This window comes from Salmo salar, chromosome 24, assembly GCF_965601325.2.
Source record: "Salmo salar chromosome 24, fSalSal1, whole genome shotgun sequence".
NCBI lineage: Eukaryota > Metazoa > Chordata > Actinopteri > Salmoniformes > Salmonidae > Salmo > Salmo salar.
Window position 1 is genome coordinate 40907165 of NC_138314.1, and position 20336 is coordinate 40927500.

At 44.4% G+C, this 20336-nt stretch overlaps 1 protein-coding gene across 7 annotated transcripts in view; it reads right to left on the reverse strand.

Moving 5' to 3' along the window:
• The window catches only part of pdlim5a (PDZ and LIM domain 5a), a 146811-nt gene that overhangs the window by 49172 nt on the left and 77303 nt on the right, over positions 1-20336 (reverse strand). For 3 of the 7 annotated variants that reach the window (XM_014172468.3, XM_082968706.1, XM_014172469.3), the window contains exons 4-9: positions 14815-14851; positions 13745-13860; positions 2746-2766; positions 2614-2631; positions 2255-2427; positions 136-172 (exon numbers count right to left, since the gene is read on the reverse strand). In XM_014172468.3, the coding sequence (XP_014027943.1) occupies positions 136-172; positions 2255-2427; positions 2614-2631; positions 2746-2766; positions 13745-13860; positions 14815-14851 (402 nt within the window). Of the gene's footprint in view, positions 1-135; positions 173-2254; positions 2428-2613; positions 2632-2745; positions 2767-4663; positions 4684-13744; positions 14161-14814; positions 14852-20336 lie in introns of all 7 variants that reach the window. The other 4 variants (XM_082968710.1, XM_082968709.1, XM_082968708.1 and 1 more) reach the window with 3 other exon arrangements.

A 20336-nucleotide genomic window follows, 5' to 3' on the forward strand; every position in this document is an offset into this window, starting at 1 on the left:
GATTATTAGATTCCACACACAACCCCATCATCCAAATAGTAACTGTAACGACAACAACAACAGCACGTCCATGCAAATTAAAACCACCGCAGTAAGAGCAGACCAACCAAGACAGAACGATCACCAAGCACTTACTTTGTCTTGTTCTCCGCATCGCTCTCCTGTGCTTGCTCTACATAGGAGAGAAGAACATAACATAGCGTCACTCCACTCATCAGCACTTTTTGAATATATTGACGTTAATAGAACCATAGAAATATAATTACTAGAAGGGGTGTCTTCATTCAAGTCAATGAGGCCATAATTGGTGTTCCATTGAACAGGAAGTACAGAAGGAAGTGTCCCCATTAACCAAAAAGTAGTGCAGGAAGTACATTATTCAAATTGTGCTCGCTCAATAGTAAACTAAACTGCTATTACATAAGTGTTAATTGAAAAACAAAACCTTCTAGTAATTATCCTGTATTTCTATGAATAGAACTCTACTTCTTAGGTAGAACCTAATAAAGTAAGCTACTGCATTATCACCAATGACCATTGATGACACAAGCATGAGAATGATTTTTGGTTTTGTAGTGTAATTCTATCATGCATTTGATAGGCCTGTGTACAGGTAAAACATGTGTCCCAAATGGCATGGCACCCTATTTGGACTAGTGCATTACTTTTTACTAGGACCAATAGGGCTCAGGGCAAAAGTAGATTACCATAGGGAATAGGGTGCCATTTGGGACACAGTCAAGGTGTTCATTGAGGCCTATGTTCAGGTAATGTGTTCATTAAGTCCTATGTAGTGTTCAGGTAATGTGTTCATTTAGGTCTGTGTTCAAGTAATGTGTTCATTGAGGCCTATGTTCAGGTAATGTGTTCATTAAGTCCTATGTAGTAATGTGTTCATTAAGTCCTATGTAGTGTTCTGGTAATGTGTTCATTAAGTCCTATGTTCAGGTAATGTGTTCATTGAGACCTATGTAGTGTTCAGGTAATGTGTTCATTGAGACCTATGTAGTGTTCAGGTAATGTGTTCATTAAGGCCTGTGTAGTGTACAGGGTAAAGTGTTCTTTGATCTACAGAAGTATGTGTAAGAGTGCAGAGGGTTGAGCAGTTGGGTTGGTGATGTTGGTTGTGGTGTTGGTGGTGGTGATGGTGATGTTGGAGGTGGTGTTGGTGGTGTTGGTGTTGTTGTTGTTGGTGGTGGTGGTGTTGGTGGTGTTGGTGTTGTTGTTGGTGGTGGTGTTGGTGTTGTTGTTGCTGGAGTTGGTGTTGTTGGTGGTGGTGGTGTTGTTGGTGGTGGTGATTGTGTTGTTGCTGGAGTTGGTGTTGGTGGTGTTGGTGGTAGTGGTGTTGGTGGTGGTGGTGGTGTTGGTGGTGCTGTTGGTGGTGGTGGTGTTGGTGGTGGTGTTGTTGTTGTTGGTGTGGTTGGTGGTGGTGTTGGTGATGTTGGTGGTGGTGGTGTTGTTGTTGGTGGTGTTGTTGGTGGTGGTGGTGTTGGTGGTGTTGTTGGTGGTGGTGTTGTTGGTGGTGGTGTTGTTGGTGGTGGTGTTGTTGGTGGTGGTGGTGTTGGTGGTGTTGTTGGTGGTGGTGTTGTTGGTGGTGGTGTTGTTGGTGGTGGTGTTGTTGGTGGTGGTGGTGGTGTTGTTGGTGTTGTTGTTGTTGTTGGTGTTGGTGGTGGTGGTGGTGTTGTTGGTGGTGGTGTTGTTGTTGGTGGTGGTGGTGTTGTTGGTGATGGTGTTGTTGTTGGTGGTGTTGGTGGTGGTGGTGGTGTTGTTGGTGTTGTTGTTGTTGTTGGTGGTGGTGGTGTTGTTGGTGATGGTGTTGTTGGTGGTGGTGGTGTTGGTGGTGGTGTTGTTGGTGGTGGTGTTGTTGTTGGTGTTGGTGGTGTTGTTGGTGATGGTGTTGTTGGTGGTGGGGGTGTTGGTGGTGTTGGTGGTGTTGGTGGTGGTGATGGTGTTGTTGGTGGTGTTGGTAGTGGTGGTGTTGGTGGTAGTGGTGTTGGTGTTGTTGTTGTTGTTGGTGGTGTTGTTGTTGGTGGTGGTGGTGTTATTGGTGTTGTTGTTGTTGTTGGTGGTGGTGTTGGTGGTGGTGGTGTTGGTGGTGGTGTTGTTGTTGTTGTTGGTGGGGGTGGTGGTGTTGGTGTTGTTGTTGTTGGTGGTGGTGGTGGTGTTGTTGGTGATGTTGGTGGTGTTGGTGGTGGTGGTGTTGTTGGTGGTGGTGTTGATGTTGTTGGTGGTGGTGTTGGTGTTAGGGACTCACGGTGTTCAGTGCCGGTGATCTGGGCCAGGATTCGGAAGGAGCGGGACTGGGTGGTGCCACTGCGGGGACGCCAGTCCTCTGTGTCTTCCATCAGGCGCTTCTTGCTGGCGTCTCCATGGGAAGGCACGTGGTAGAACTCAATGTCTGTCTCCAGAATGGGCCTCCTAGGAACCCTGCATGTGATGCAACAGAACATAGCAGGAGACATCACTACAGTTTCTCTTCCCTTCTAGTGGAGAGGAGAGGAGTACTTTATTGATCCCAACTTGGGAAATAGTTTTATCACGACAAACATTATGAATGATTTCAAGGACAATACAAGGACCGATAACGACAATACATTTGACCACTCCTTGTACCTTTTAGGTGGAGTTGCCCTTGGAGAGAGAAAGAGAGACAGCATATATGAAAAAGAAAAGGACCAAAAAGTTAAGGAATATGAAAAAGTCTGATATAAAAAAAGTATTTGTGTTGTGTGAAGGAGTACTTACTTCAGAATGCTTTGTGGTCCACTAGTGGGATGGAAAGAGGAGGGGATAGTGAACAACCAGAGAATTAAAGGTACAAGGAGAATGAAACGCAGGTAAACAACGAGAATCAAGACAGTAACGTACATATAAAACACGATCTTTTAGTATTGTGTTCATTAGTCCACTGTTAATACAATCCCCCCAAAATGGTGAATGTCAGAAGTCAAGGTTTCAAAATAGAGCACTTTCAGCACAAAGATACAACTGTTATGATGATTCAAAATGCATCATTTAATGCTAAATGTGAACAGGAATGCTGAGTGATGATCATCAAGCAAGGCTTTGAGAAATGGTGTAAATCATTGTCAACTAGAATTATTTTGTTTTATATAGTGTGAAATGGCCACTTGCTACCATGTCTATCTATTGATATATCTGAAGCGTACATAATGACAATCGGATCTTCCAGTGTGAATGAGAGAAACAAATGGACTCAACTCAAGAGCCTCTGTGACAATATATTTATATACAGTGTTTGCTTATCGAAAGTGCAGGGCAACGGGAGGATTTAAAAAAATATTAATTTGTCCACCACAAGGTGGAGCCACTTGCTTTCTCTGCTCGTTCAAGCTAACTTAGGCTCGTATTCACAAAGTGCTTCAGAGTCGGAGTGCGGATCTAGGATCAGGTCCCCCCACTGTCCATGTATCCATATTCATTATTAACTAAAACTCTTACTCCGAGACACTTTTTGAATACAGGCCCTGACTTAATTATTTGGTTGGCCCGACATTTAAAAATAAGTTAAAATATGTTCCGTGCATTTCAGTATAAATCCAATAATTTCCGTAGAATGAGGGAAGAGTAGGCTGGTTGTGGTTTAGAGAAAATAGAAAGTCTGTTGTGAAATGGAGCGTTTCTCTGCCTATGGTTTGTTTTTCCTGTGTGTTGCAGAGGCAATGATGTACTGTATGATGCAGGGAGTTGACAGGCCAAATGCAAATTAACTGTCAATAAATCAAGACCTCTCTGTCTCCCACACACACACACACACACACACACACACACACACACACACACACACACACACACACACACACACAGACGCACACACACACACACACACACACACACACACACACACACACACACACACACACAAACACAGGCACACACACGGACAAAGACATAGTTGAGATGGACTGCTGCATGCGTGTACACAAGTCTTTGAAAGGATTGATTTATTAACAGGTTCTGACAAATGCCTGTCAACACTTCCTATCTGGGTGGGTGATGTTCTGCCCATGTCAACGCTGAGGCTTGAGTGTGCGTTTCTATGTGTCAGCATGTCAGCGTGTCTGCAATTATATATGACCCTGTGTGTGTCCATATGTTTGTATGCACACATACTGTATGTGTTTGGGTGTGTGTTCTTGTACGTGTGTGTGTGTGTGTGTGTGTGTGTGTGTGTGTGTGTGTGTGTGTGTGTGTGTGTGTGTGTGTGTGTGTGTGTGTGTGTGTGTGTGTGTGTGTGTGTGTGTGTGTGTGTGTGAGTGTGTGTGTGTGTGTTGCATAACGTAACATAGTAGCTTGCGAGTAAACATGTGCACTGCTCCTTGAAGTAACAGGCAAACTTCTATAGAATGGCACTATGTGAGCAGGAAGTACACTTACATAGGTTAACTTGTTCATTTCCCTGTAGTATAATGGTTGGTATAAAACTCCACCCTGGTTAGGTTGGTAGTAGTGTATGTGCATGCCATTACATTATGTCAATAGCATTCCATTCCAACCGTATTACACGCGCACACACACAAACGCAGACAGGCAGGCACACACGCAGACAAACGTGCACACGCGCACACACACATGCAGACAGGCACGCACACACGCAGACAAACGGGCACACACACCACACTTGCATGCTTTACACACGAACTTTGTCACATGATTTGCTGGCTGTAGAGTGAAGGAAGGGAGAGAGCACATGGTTGATATTCTCATATGGAAAAGACAGTATTAAACCTACCCAAATAGACAATATTAGACCTACCCAAATAGTCAGTATTAGACCTACCCAGATAGACAATATTAAACCTACCCAGATAGACAGTATTAAATCTACCCAGATACAGTATTAGACCTACCCAGATAGACAGTATTAGACCTACCCAGATAGACAGTATTAAACCTACCCAAATAGACAGTATTAGACCTACCCAGACAGACAGTATTAGACCTACCCAGATAGACAGTATTAGACCTACCCAGATAGACAGTATTAAACCTACCCAGACGGACAGTATTAGACCTACCCAGATAGACAGTATTAGACCTACCCAGATAGACAGTATTAAACCTACCCAGACAGACAGTATTAGACCTACCCAGATAGACAGTATTAGACCTACCCAGATAGACAGTATTAAACCTACCCAGATACAGTATTAAACCTACCCAGATACAGTATTAGACCTACCCAGATAGACAGTATTAGACCTACCCAGATAGACAATATTAAACCTACCCAGATAGACAGTATTAAACCTACCCAGATACAGTATTAGACCTACCCAGATAGACAGTATTAGACCTACCCAGATAGACAGCATTAAACCTACCCAAATAGACAGTATTAGACCTACCCAGATAGACAGTATTAGACCTACCCAGATAGACAGTATTAAACCTACCCAGACAGACAGCATTAAACCTACCCAGATTGACAGTATTAGACCTACCCAGATTGACAGTATTAGACCTACCCAGATAGACAGTATTAGACCTACCCAGATAGACAGTATTAGACCTACCCAGATTGACAGTATTAAACATACCCAGACAGACAGCATTAAACCTACCCAGATAGACAGTATTAGACCTACCCAGATAGACAGTATTAGACCTACCCAGATAGACAGTATTAAACCTACCCAGATAGACAGTATTAGACCTACCCAGACAGACAGTATTAAACCTACCCAGACAGACAGTATTAAACCTACCCAGACAGACAGTATTAGACCTACCCAGATAGACAGTATTAGACCTACCCAGATAGACAGTATTAAACCTACCCAGACAGACAGCATTAAACCTACCCAGATAGACAGTATTAAACCTACCCAGATAGACAGTATTAAACCTACCCAGATAGATAGTATTAAACCTACCCAGACAGACAGTATTAAACCTACCCAGATAGACATTATTAAACCTACCCAGATAGACAGTATTAGACCTACCCAGATAGACAGTATTAAACCTACCCAGATAGACAGTATTAAACCTACCCAGATAGACAGTATTAGACCTACCCAGATAGACAGTATTAAACCTACCCAGACAGACAGTATTAGACCTACCCAGATAGACCGTATTAAACCTACCCAGATAGACAGTATTAGACCTACCCAGATAGACAGTATTAAACCTACCCAGATAGACAGTATTAGACCTACCCAGATAGACAGTATTAGACCTACCCAGATAGACAGTATTAGACCTACCCAGATAGACAGTATTAGACCTACCCAGATAGACAGTATTAGACCTACCCAGACAGACAGTATTAAACCTACCCAGACAGACAGTATTAGACCTACCCAGATAGACAGTATTAAACCTACCCAGATAGACAGTATTAGACCTACCCAGATAGACAGTATTAGACCTACCCAGATAGACAGTATTAGACCTACCCAGACAGACAGTATTAAACCTACCCAGACAGACAGTATTAGACCTACCCAGATAGACAGTATTAGACCTACCCAGATAGACAGTATTAAACCTACCCAGATAGACAGTATTAGACCTACCCAGATAGACAGTATTAAACCTACCCAGACAGACAGTAATAGACCTACCCAGATAGACAGTATTAGACCTACCCAGATAGACAGTATTAGACCTACCCAGATAGACAGTATTAAACCTACCCAGACAGACAGTAATAGACCTACCCAGATAGACAGTATTAGACCTACCCAGATAGACAGTAATAGACCTACCCAGATAGACAGTATTAGACCTACCCAGATAGACAGTATTAGACCTACCCAGATAGACAGTATTAAACCTACCCAGATAGACAGTATTAGACCTACCCAGATAGACAGTATTAAACCTACCCAGACAGACAGTAATAGACCAGTGGATGATAAATCAACAACCCCTCTGAAATGAAAGGCACACAACCACATGCACTGACGGCACACACATGCAGGTATTTCACCTGAATCCATCCCAGGTGTAATTTCCCTTAGGTGCAGATGTAGGATGATCTTTCCCTCCTCTAATCCTAACATTAACTGTTAGTGGAGAAAATGCAACCACTTGACTAGGGAAGAATCCATCTAGTCAGGTGAAGATGTCCAGTGGCCAGGTTAAAAGGATAATTCAGAATTTTATCTTCTTCCCCAGAAAAGGTTAACTAGTGGATACCATTTTTTTTATGTCTGTGTCCAGTATGAAGGTAGTTAGAGGTAGTTTCGCAAGCCAATGCTAACTAGCATTAGCGCAATGACTGGAAGTCTATGGGTATCTGCTAGCAAAATACTCAATGATTTTATGTCATTTATTTAAAATCACAAAAATGTTGGTACCAATCGCATATTTCACCTTTAAAGTCTAATTCTAACTTGAACCCTGAATCTAAACTCGAACTACATCAAAGTGTCTCTTGAGTCATTTGATCAAATTGAGCTACATGTCCATTCCCAGGAAAAACACTTTGAATGGATTACACAGGCAAGCTGATAATCGAAAGCTCTGATCAAAGTCAGATAATCTGCCACGTGTAATATGTTGAGGATGTTTCCCAATCATGAGGAGTTGAACCTCTGCTCTACTTCACTGTTTAACAGAGTCGGACAAGAACACAGTCCGTTTAACACGGTCGGCAACACAGTCTGTTTAACACGGTCAGACAACACAATCTGTTTAACAGTCGGACAACACAGTCTGTTTAACAGAGTCAGACAACAACACAGTCTGTCTAACACGGTCGGACAACACAGTCTGTTTAACACGGTCGGACAACACAGTCTGTTTAACAGTCGGACAACACAGTCTGTTTAACAGAGTCAGACAACAACACAGTCTGTCTAACACGGTCGGACAACACAGTCTGTCTAACACGGTCGGACAACACAGTCTGTCTAACACGGTCGGACAACACAGTCTGTCTAACACGGTCGGACAACACAGTCTGTTAAACAGTGTCGGACAACAACACAGTCTGTCAACACAGTCTGTCTAACACGGTCGGACAACACAGTCTGTCTAACACGGTCGGACAACACAGTCTGTTTAACAGAGTCGGACAACAACACAGTCTGTCTAACATGGTCGGACAACACAGTCTGTCTAACACGGTCGGACAACACAGTCTGTTTAACAGAGTCGGACAACAACACAGTCTGTCAACACAGTCTGTCTAACACGGTCGGACAACACAGTCTGTCTAACACGGTCGGACAACACAGTCTGTTTAACAGAGTCGGACAACAACACAGTCTGTTTAACAGAGTCGGACAACAACACAGTCTGTTTAACACGGTCGGACAACACAGTCTGTCTAACACGGTCGGACAACAAAACAGTCTGTTTAACAGAGTCAGACAACAACACAGTCTGTTTAACACGGTCAGACAACACAGTCTGTTTAACAGAGTCGGACAACAACACAGTCTGTCTAACACGGTCGGACAACACAGTCTGTTTAACACGGTCGGACAACACAGTCTGTTTAACACGGTCGGACAACACAGTCTGTTTAACAGAGTCGGACAACAACAGTCTGTCTAACACGGTCAGACAACACAGTCTGTCTAACACGGTCGGACAACAACACAGTCTGTCTAACACGATCAGACAACACAGTCTGTCTAACAGAGTCGGACAACAACACAGTCTGTCTAACACGGTCGGACAACACAGTCTGTCTAACAGAGTCGGACAACAACACAGTCTGTCTAACACGGTCGGACAACACAGTCTGTCTAACACGGTCGGACAACAACACAGTCTGTTTAACACGGTCGGACAACACAGTCTGTTTAACAGAGTCGGACAACAACACAGTCTGTCTAACACAGTCGGACAACAATATAGTCCAACACAGTCAAGCAACACATCCTAATGGTACGTGCACATTGTCCAGTTCACATGTCCTATATAGGACCAGTGGACCAGTGTAGATTACATATTTACAGCACCACGGTGCTAACAGCTGTGCATTATTAGGACACACTCACTGATAGGAGCATAAGATGGCCTCCATCCCAAAAGGCACCCTATTCCCTACATAGTGCACTAGTTTTGACCAAAGCCCTATCAGTCCTGGTCAAAATTAGTGCAACTACACTCTAAGAAAAAAGGGTTCTAAAAGGGTTCTTCGGCTGTCCCCATAGGAGAAAACTTTCTGGTTCCATGTAGAACCCTCTGTGGACAGGGTTCTACATGGAATGGAAAATGGTTCTAATTGGAACCAAAAGGGTTCTACTATGGGGACAGCCGAATAACCATTTTAGGTTCTAGATAGCGCCTTATATTCTAAGAGTGTACATAGGCAATATGGTGCCATTTGGGACGCAGAGACGGGATCAGACAGGATCAGACGGGATCAGACGGGATCAGATGGGATCCATCTGAGCCTGAGGATAGACTGGCGGAGAGAATTAAACCATTACTGGGAGTTACTGGTGTGGCTGGAAGGAGAGAGAATGAGAGAAACCAGGAAGAAATCAATCTGTCTGACTGTCTGACCTTTCTGACTGACTGACTGTCTGACTGACCTTTCTGACTGTCTGTCTGACTGACTGTCTGACTGACTGACCTTTCTGACTGACTGTCTGACTGATTGACTGTCTGACTGACTGTCTGACCTTTCTGAATGACTGACCGTCTGACCTTTCTGACTGTCTGACTGACTGACCTTTCTGACTGACTGACTGACTGTCTGATTGACCGTCTGACCTTTCTGACTGTCTGACCTTCTGAAATGTCTGACCTTCTGACTGTCTGACTGACTGACCTTTATGACTGACTGACTGACTGTCTGACTGACTGTCTGTCCGTCTGACTGACAGTCTGTCTGACAGTCTGTCTGTCTGTCTGTCTGTCTGTCTGTCTGTCTGTCTGTCTGTCTGTCTGTCTGTCTGTCTGTCTGTCTGTCTGTCTGTCCGTCTGACTGATTGTCTGTCTAACTGTCTGTCTGACTGTCTGTGAGTGTCAGAACCAACGTGAGCTGGATCATCCAGTCAGTCAGTCAGTCAGTCAGACACGTGTCGGCTAAGCAACAGAACAGCTGTCTGGGGTTTAACGCCAACATGGCTACAGCAGATGTGTTGTAGTGACTCTGATACAGATAAACAGAGTTGTTAGTAATGTTAAACAGAGTTCAACAATCTCCATGTTATCACCAACACTGTACCTTCTGGTGTATCTTCTGTGATAAGGCTTTCTATGTACTGAATGGGTATGTGTGCCACTTTGACAGAACAGCCGCAATAAGCTAGTGAGATAGTAGGGGGGTCATAGAGGTGTCATATTCTGGGTAATATGATTTTGGGGACAAGCAGGGAAACAGAGACGCCCTCTGGCATCCTGTCACCCGGGGCTAGGGGTCACATAAGACCACCGTGTGTGTGTGTGTGTGTGTGTGTGTGTGTGTGTGTGTGTGTGTGTGTGTGTGTGTGTGTGTGTGTGTGTGTGTGGTGTGTGTGTGTGTGTGTGTGTGTGTGTGTGTGTGTGTGTGTGTGTGTGAGTGTGTGAGTGTATGTGCGTGTATTTATCTATGTGTGTGTGTGTGCCTGTGTGTGTGTGTTTTGACAGCTTGATGTATCGACAGCTCATTTGCACACAGCCAAAACATCAGGCTCAAACTAGACGGTAAAGCTTTCTTCCGACAAATGGTAAGTTTAGGAAAAGCTCCCCACCATCAACCTCATTAAAGCCTCCCATACTGCACCATACAGTAAACAGATAGGGTTACTGCAGGCTAAAAATATGCATGGGCGTCAAAGTATCTCCTCTAGCCTGGGACTCACAGAGGGAAACGGGGGTGTGTCACGGACTGTCGGAGATTAGAGAAGGACGGACGGACGGACAGACGGACAGACGCACAGAGAAAAAAACGAGACAAAACATCCGGATTGTTTTGCTACTGTTCTACTTGTATGTACTGTGTACAGCCAATGAGTAATACAATTATTACTAACTACAAAACATAAACATAGTCTTTCCCCACACCTAAATCTGGTGTTGTGCCTGTACCTTGTGGTTTCACAATAATATTTCCAGTACTGTGAAAGTTTGACCTTATTTACTTGAAGAAACACTAAAAACAAAAACAGCTTTTTGCTTTAGTGCCTCAGTGCCAAAACACGTTTTACCCAAACCACCTAAACCCTGACAAGTTCATACCTAAACCACCTAAACCGTGACAAGTTCATACCTAAACCACCTAAACCGTGACAAGTTCATACCTAAACGACTTGAACCCTGACAGGTTCATACCTAAACCACCTAAACCCTGACAAGTTCATACCTAAACCACCTAAACCCTGACAAGTTCATACCTAAACCAGCTGAACCCTGACAAGTTCATATCTAAACCACCTGAACCCTGACAAGTTCATACCTAAACCACCTGAACCCTGACAAGTTCATACCTAAACCACCTGAACCCTGACAAGTTCATACCTAAACGACTTGAACCCTGACAGGTTCATACCTAAACCATCTAAACCTTGACAAGTTCATACCTAAACGACTTGAACCCTGACAGGTTCATACCTAAACCACCTGAACCCTGACAAGTTCATACCAAACCAGCTGAACCCTGACAAGTTCATACCAAACCAGCTGAACCCTGACAAGTTCATACCTAAACGACTTGAACCCTGACAGGTTCATACCTAAACCACCTAAACCCTGACAAGTTCATACCTAAACCACCTAAACCCTGACAAGTTCATACCTAAACCACCTGAACCCTGACAAGTTCATACCTAAACCACCTGAACCCTGACAGGTTCATACCAAACCAGCTGAACCCTGACAAGTTCATACCTAAACCACCTGAACCCTGACAAGTTCATACCTAAACCACCTGAACCCTGACAGGTTCATACCAAACCAGCTGAACCCTGACAAGTTCATACCTAAACCACCTGAACCCTGACAAGTTCATACCTAAACCACCTGAACCCTGACAAGTTCATACCTAAACCACCTAAACCCTGACAAGTTCATACCTAAACGACTTGAACCCTGACAGGTTCATACCTAAACCATCTAAACCCTGACAGGTTCATACCAAACCAGCTGAACCCTGACAAGTTCATACCTAAACCACCTGAACCCTGACAAGTTCATACCTAAACCACCTGAACCCTGACAAGTTCATACCTAAACCACCTGAACCCTGACAGGTTCATACCAAACCAGCTGAACCCTGACAAGTTCATACCTAAACCATCTGAACCCTGACAAGTTCATACCTAAACCACCTGAACCCTGACAAGTTCATACCTAAACCACCTGAACCCTGACAAGTTCATACCTAAACCACCTGAACCCTGACAGGTTCATACCAAACCAGCTGAACCCTGACAAGTTAATACCTAAACCACCTGAATCCTGACAAGTTCATACCTAAACCACCTGAACCCTGACAAGTTCATACCTAAACAACTTGAACCCTGACAGGTTCATACCTAAACCACCTGAACCCTGACAGGTTCATACCAAACCAGCTGAACCCTGACAAGTTAATACCTAAACCCCCTGAATCCTGACAAGTTCATACCTAAACCACCTGAACCCTGACAAGTTCATACCTAAACAACTTGAACCCTGACAGGTTCATACCTAAACCACCTGAACCCTGACAGGTTCATACCAAACCAGCTGAACCCTGACAAGTTCATACCTAAACCACCTGAACCTTGACAAGTTCATACCTAAACGACTTGAACCCTGACAGGTTCATACCTAAACCACTTGAACCCTGACAAGTTCATACCTAAACCATCTAAACCCTGACAAGTTCATACCTAAACGACTTGAACCCTGACAGGTTCATACCTAAACCACCTGAACCCTGACAAGTTCATACCTAAACCACCTGAACCCTGACAAGTTCATACCAAACCAGCTGAACCCTGACAAGTTCATACCTAAACCACCTGAACCCTGACAAGTTCATACCTAAACCACCTGAACCCTGACAAGTTCATACCAAACCAGCTGAACCCTGACAGGTTCATACCTAAACGACTTGAACCCTGACAAGTTCATACCAAACCAGCTGAACCCTGACAGGTTCATACCTAAACGACTTGAACCCTGACAAGTTCATACCAAACCAGCTGAACCCTGACAAGTTCATACCTAAACCACCTAAACCCTGACAGGTTCATACTGGCACTTTGAACACGAGCAGTACCAACTAAACAGCTTTAACAACTTCATAGTTTATTTAGTAAAACTACTTCTACGTCCCAAATAGCACCCTATTCTCTTTATGGTTTGATACTTTTGACCAGGGCCCATAGGGTAGTGTACTTTCTAGAGAACTGGGCGCCATTTGGAACGCAACCTTCATCTCAACTGATTTACACATCAAATAGTTCTATTGATCATCTAAAACTGTCTGCAACAACACCCAGTAGGCTACACACAATGGTGAAACGTTAATATTAGATGACTGTCGTTTCTGAACTTCACGGTCAGTTTCAATGTGGCAGCAGGCCACTATTCAATCCAATGAGAACTCACATATCCACATCCAAGCTGTCATATCATATTATAGTACCGCAGCTACTGTAACAGAAAGGTCATTCACAGCGACACACAGTGCTGTACATGATAGACCCAACCTCCTAATCCCTAACCACGGTTTAACCCCAGTTTCATACTAAGACTTTTAGGGCAACATCTCTCCATTGCACCCAGGTGAGGGAGGAAGGGAGGAGGAGTAAAGGGGGAGGAGCCTGTTAGTGCCACTCACCCGTTCAACTGCACGGCTCCTCCCTGGCTCTCCGTTAGGCCCCGCCTCTGGCCCATGGCCACCTCGCAGGCGTTCTCGTTGGAGTAGAGGTTGAAGGGCGTGTTATAGACAGAGGGCTGGGGTGCGGCAGGGAGGGAGGGGGGTGAGGAGCAGGAGGAGAAAGGGAAGAGGGGCTGGGGTGGAGGAGGAGTGCGGGCTAGGGTGGCAGGGGTGAAGGCAGAGGATGCAGAGGGAATGAAGGCGGAATGGGGGGAGCGTGCGATGGGGTAGTCTCTGTCCTCGCCCCCGCAGCCCCCAAAGGGCCGGGCAGTTTTGTTGTGTGCGGCGCTGGGGGTGAGACTGGTGGGCTCAGTGGGATGGTGGTGGGGGTGGTGGCTGATAATAGCCACAGGCTTAATGATCTCTGATGGCTCGACCTACATGTTGGAGGAAAAGCATGCAGGATGCATCAACACATCAACACAACACATGCAACACTGATGTTTCCACAGATCTCTTAGAAACCGCCAAAAAGGCACTTTGTAAGGGGACTTATCTTAACCAAGTCAAAGATGACTGTATCGTTCTGCCCTTTCGCTTAGAAATCGTTAAAAGATTAAATTATCCCTCTGAGAACAGAGAAGCATCAGTGTTTATTTGATTTGAACTGAAACCATAAAAACAATGGAACAACTAGGCAACTACTGTATTAAAATGGAACAACTAGGCAACTACTGTATTAAAATGGAACAACTAGGCAACTACTGTATTAAAATGGAACAACTAGGCAACTACTGTATTAAAATGGAACAACTAGGCAACTACTGTATTAAAATGGAACAAAATAGAATTACTTTACAATCTTGTTCCCAGCATGCAACACAGATGTTGTGTGACATCATTTCAGAGGGGCCCAATTTATGCAAAGACATTCAATGTCAATCAAATTAACTATGTTCACTTTTTTACAGTAACTGGCAGGAATACAGTATATCGAGATGGATTTACCAATGTTGAATGAGACATTTTGTTAGGTCTATACCTGGCTGAAAGGGGGAGAGAATCACATTGTCTGTGATAAACATACGTACCTTCGGGGCCACGGCAGGTTTTGGGATGGTGGAGGCTCTGTGAAGACAAGAAGATAATTAAGTAGTGGATGTTCGCGCTTGTAGCACGTTGTCTGGGGTACATTGGTGACATCACAACTTCCCTGAGCTCTAAAGCCAACTTTCACTCACAGAGTGACAGATTAGTATCTTGCTCTGTCAGCTAAAACGGCTGGCGTTGAGTGGTGTGTGTTGTTGTGCAGAAGGTTGTGAGTTTGATCCCCACTCGGATCAGAACAGAATGCACTTGGTTACTAATACGCCAGCATTATCAGCCATGAACACACTGGGACCAAATCATGTGTCAATGTAACTTTGTCCACATTGCAAATGATACACAGAACATGAAAATAGAGTCACACGTAGCTTTACTAAAAAGTGTCTGTTTTCAATATGTAATGCCTCAATTGCATGTTGGCCCCATTGCTGCAGACATTAGACCTGCCACAGTTGAGTAGCAATCTTGATGTTCCTAAGAGCATTCTGTTCTGCTAAGATCATCTTTTCATTTTGGTGGGAGCTGAAATAAACCCCGGCAATTATGAGGGACACATTTTGACTTGAGCTTTGAATGGAGCGCAATAGGCAGTTGCTGAGAGAGAGTTTGTTGTCATCGAACTTGGCAGCATCCAAAAGTGATCCCTGTCCGTGAAACTTGGATTACAGACAGAAAGAACATAGGTCACATTAGATGCCAGCTGTTGAAAGTCTATTAAAGCAACCCCATTTATTTGATACCAATGAATCTAGTGCCCTGAAGAGACTGGCCAAAGCTGGCCCTCAGAGACATTTCAATGTCAGCAGCTAGATTAAACATTCTAGAACATCTCAGTCACCATAAACCTTCCAGAATGGTTTCCCTGACCGCGTCTGACCCCCTCCTCTGCTTACAGCCTCTTCCCTTGACCAAGGCTCCCTTGTAAAAGAGGTCTTCTGAGCTCAACGGGAGACAAAATAAAGGGTAAATAACTGCAGTTTCAAGCTGAATGACCCTCTCCTGTAATGACCAACTTATTATTATAACCAACTTTGAACAGTCAACTTTTGACTTTGAAATGTAGACAAAATGTAATGGAAAAAGAGTTGCGCTCGCTTAAGCTAATGAGCTAATGAGCTAATCACCATCAAGCTTGACATAAAGCAAAAACGGACGGAAGAACAGGTCTCAGTAAATTTAGCTGGGTCCCCCTATGTTAAGCCATTAGAGTATCCCCCCATCTGGGCTGTGTTACATGGGACATCATTTAGAGGAGATATGATAGCCTATTAATCATATACTCCCACATCTCCCCTGTCCTGCCTGGGGACAGCTCAGCATCCCAGAGCATAACCAAAGTGCCCTGACACCTTGGCATTCATCTCTCTTCAGGCCGGGGTGAAGTTTCCTCTAGGTACAGATCTAGGATCAGCTTCCCCTCCCACAATCCAAACCTTGACCATTAGTTGGGGAAATGCAAAACAGACCCAAGATCAGCGTCTAGGGGCAACTTCACCTGACACCTCGGCATCCAACTCCCTCCCACAACGCTTTCTGACCTGTGGATGGATCAGCCATCTCAATCACACCCCACAGCTTGCACAAGCCCCTTCACAGGTCAGCCTATGGGAATGTGTTAGGGTCAGAGAGAGAGAGAGGGGGGGACTACTGCTGTGTACTGACTGAAGCATAGCAATGAATAAATAAGATTGAAAGCACAAGCAACAATCAGATCAGATTGTCGTTTGACCAGGCATCCTTTCAGCGAGGTTTTCTCTGTGTCCAAGAATGTCCTAATTCAATATGGCTGGGCTTTTACAGTATGTTGGGTGTATTGTATGTTCTGTGTGCTTTGTTACTGTGGATGCAAACACTGAAGGATGACTCCAACACTGACGGATGACTCCAACACTGACGGATGACTCCAACACTGACACTGACGGATGACTCCAACACTGATGGATGACTCCAACACTGATGGATGACTCCAACACTGACGGATGACTCCAACACTGATGGATGACTCCAACACTGATGGATGACTCCAACACTGACAGATGACTCCAACACTGACGGATGACTCCAACACTGATGGATGACTCCAACACTGACACTGATGGATGACACCAACACTGACACTGAGGGATGACACCAACACTGACACTGACGGATGACTCCAACACTGATGGATGACTCTAACACTGATGGATGACTCCAACACTGACACTGATGGATGACACCAACACTGACACTGAGGGATGACACCAACACTGACACTGACGGATGACTCCAACACTGATGGATGACTCCAACACTGATGGATGACTCCAACACTGACGGATGACTCCAACACTGACAGATGACTCCAACACTGTGCCATGAAATGGTATCAATTTCCACAGAGCAGAACATGTTGACTCAATAAAGCCCAGTGTTAGATTTGCTGTGGGAGATTAGAATGAGGACAGAGCCAGGAGAGATCGGGTGAAGGGGAGCGCGCCTCCTCCTCTTCCCCAGGGATGGAGGCAGTTTGGTGGGGAGAGAACAGAGGTTGTGCAGGCGCTCTGGAGGTGCTCTGGAGGTTCCCCCAACCACTTCCCCTCACTGTGATGTGTTGTATACCCGCCACTCCCCTCCTGTCTTTGACTGAGTTTTATGGGGGAGACATTTCACACAAGCTCTATTTATGTGTGTAACCCCATAAAAATGATGTGTTTTACGCCTTGCCTGGACGAGGCTGTAAATACTTAATTCTCCCATACACAAACACACCCCATATGGGTGCACCCTCAGACAAACACACACACCACACACACACACACACACACACACACACACACACACACACACACACACACACACACACACACACACACACACACACACACACACACACACACACACACACACACACACACACACACACACACACATTGACAATTACAAACACACCACAAACACACTCAAACAACACCCACACAGACAGACAGACAGACAGAAAGGTGGGGCGCAGTCCCATGGATGCCAGGCCTGACAGGTTGTGCCAGAGCACATTTCATGGGCTTTTGGAATGATACAAAGGACAAACGGCTGGTCAATCCACTCCCTAACACCTGCACACAGACTCTCACAGCAGCAGCACAACATGCTGCTTCCATGACGTGTTCAGCATCTAAGGTTTAAAAACCACAAGCTCTGGCCAAGACCAAGAGGCTGACATGTAAGGTTTAAAAATCACAAGCTCTGACCAAGATCAAGAGGCTGACACGTAAGGTTTAAAAATCACAAGCTCTGACCAAGACCAAGAGGCTGACATGTAAGGTTTAAAAATCACAAGCTCTGACCAAGATCAAGAGACTGACACGTAAGGTTTAAAAACCACAAGCTCTGACCAAGATGAGGCTGACACGTAAGCGTAAAAACACAAAGTGAGGAGCAGTGTGCTGGTTTGTGTTTTCCTGGAAGATACTAGCACATTATTGCCTGCAACAAGAGACTGTTTTTTTTATTGCCTTGGTACTATTTCCACAAGTATGTGGTAAAATTTCACAACTCTTGGTACAAAATTCAAAACAGATAATCAAAAAGGCTGTTTTTCAAAACTTGAAGCACATTGTCAATTGACTAAGTACAACACACTTTTTCACCAAAATGAATCTGTTTCATCTAGAAACACCTTTCATATAAAGTAACTGCCTTTCACAATGCAATGTTCACAATACTTTTCATATGATTCTCTTCTCATTTCTTTAAATACATTTGACCATCACTTAATTCAACTGAGCTTAAGGGTTAACCGCTTAACCGTTTGGTAAACCTATAGATTTTAAAATAAGATGTTTGTCAAGTTTAAACATCTAAATGACATGTGTAATACATGATAAACATACATAACTACTCATTTTTGCTAATTGATTTCAGTGGTAACCACAATTGGTCACCATATAAAAGAGGGTGTGGGAACACAATTTCTTTCAACATGGAGCAGGATAGACAGCAATGGAGAGGAAGAAATAAAAAGAGCTTGTGGACAAGGAGCCTGTCAGAGAGGTGGGCATGGGCCCTGTCAAAGAAGTCAAAGAGGTGGACATGGGCCCAGTGAAAGAGGTCAAAGAGTTGGGCATGGGCCCAATCAAAGAGGTGGACATCAGAGAGAGGGAGGCAGACGGCAGGGAACTGTTGTGTCTAATGAAGTCCAGGCCATCGTCGTTGACCATGTGGTAAACAGAGGTCTTACCATGGCAGAGGCTGCCAGATTAGTTCACCTCAATCTGAAAAGATCAACTGTCAATTCAATCATGAGAACATTTAGTCAAGAAAACCGGTAAGTCTGCAGGATATGCACTATGCTTTACCATTACATTTACAGTAAATGACATATTATAATGCATATTATAATGCATATAAATTCACAAAACATGTTCCAGTATTCTTATTCTTATAGTGTTGACTCTGTTCTACCCTCAGAACTGACAGAAGACCCCTAGGTGGTGGCCGTGGCCGTGTGCTGACTGACCAGCAGGAGTGGACAGTGGAGGAAATGGTGAGGGCCAGGAATGACATACGGCTGTCTGAAATAAAGCAGGCTATTGATTGAGGAGAATGATGACACCTTTGCCAATGTGGCATCCCTCAGCCTACCAACAATCGCCTGCCTTTTGAAGAGGTACCAGGTGTCTATGAAAGACATTTACCTGGTGCCTTTTGAGAGAAACAACGACCGGGTGAAACAACTGCAGTCCGAGTATGTTCAGGTAGAGCACTATATACTGTATTACTGTTACTATTAATGCACATGCTACTTCACAATATCATACTGGAACTATACTGTAAAAATAACTAACCAAAATATATTTTTAGAGGGTGATGGTTCTTGATGCTGCTGATGAAGCCGGCCTCAACCTGTCTAAAACTTGGCGCGGTGGGCGGAACCTCATCGACCAACCGACTGTCTAAGTGCCTGGACAACATTGGAGACACGTTGGCGATATCTCAGAAGATGGTGTGGTAGGACGTAGGCCATTACTTAGATCTTACAACGCTGCACAGCTCATTATGTTTCTGAATGGAATTGAGCAGGCCTGTCAAGGTGAAGGGTCACCTATGTCATCGTGTGGGACAATGTCAGGTTCCACCATGCAGAGGTGGTTCAGGCATGGTTTCAGGCCCATCCCTGATTCATGACCCTATACCAGCCCCCATACTCGCCTTTCCTCAACCCTATTGAGGATTTGTTTTCAGCATGGAGGTGGAAGGTGTAAGATCGCCCTCCCCATGAGCGAGCCACCCTTCTTCTGTCCAGGGATGAGGCATGCGACGACATCAATGCGGACCAATGTCAAGCTTGGATTCGCCATACCAAAAGGTTTTTCCCATGATACATGAACAATAAGGACATTCACTGTGATGTGGATTTGAATTTATGGCCAAATGCTCAACAGGCTTGATGCAAATTAATGCGTGCTAAATGTTATGTTTTATTTTCATTCATTTCATTTGTTTCATTTAATTTCTTAGATTTGATTAA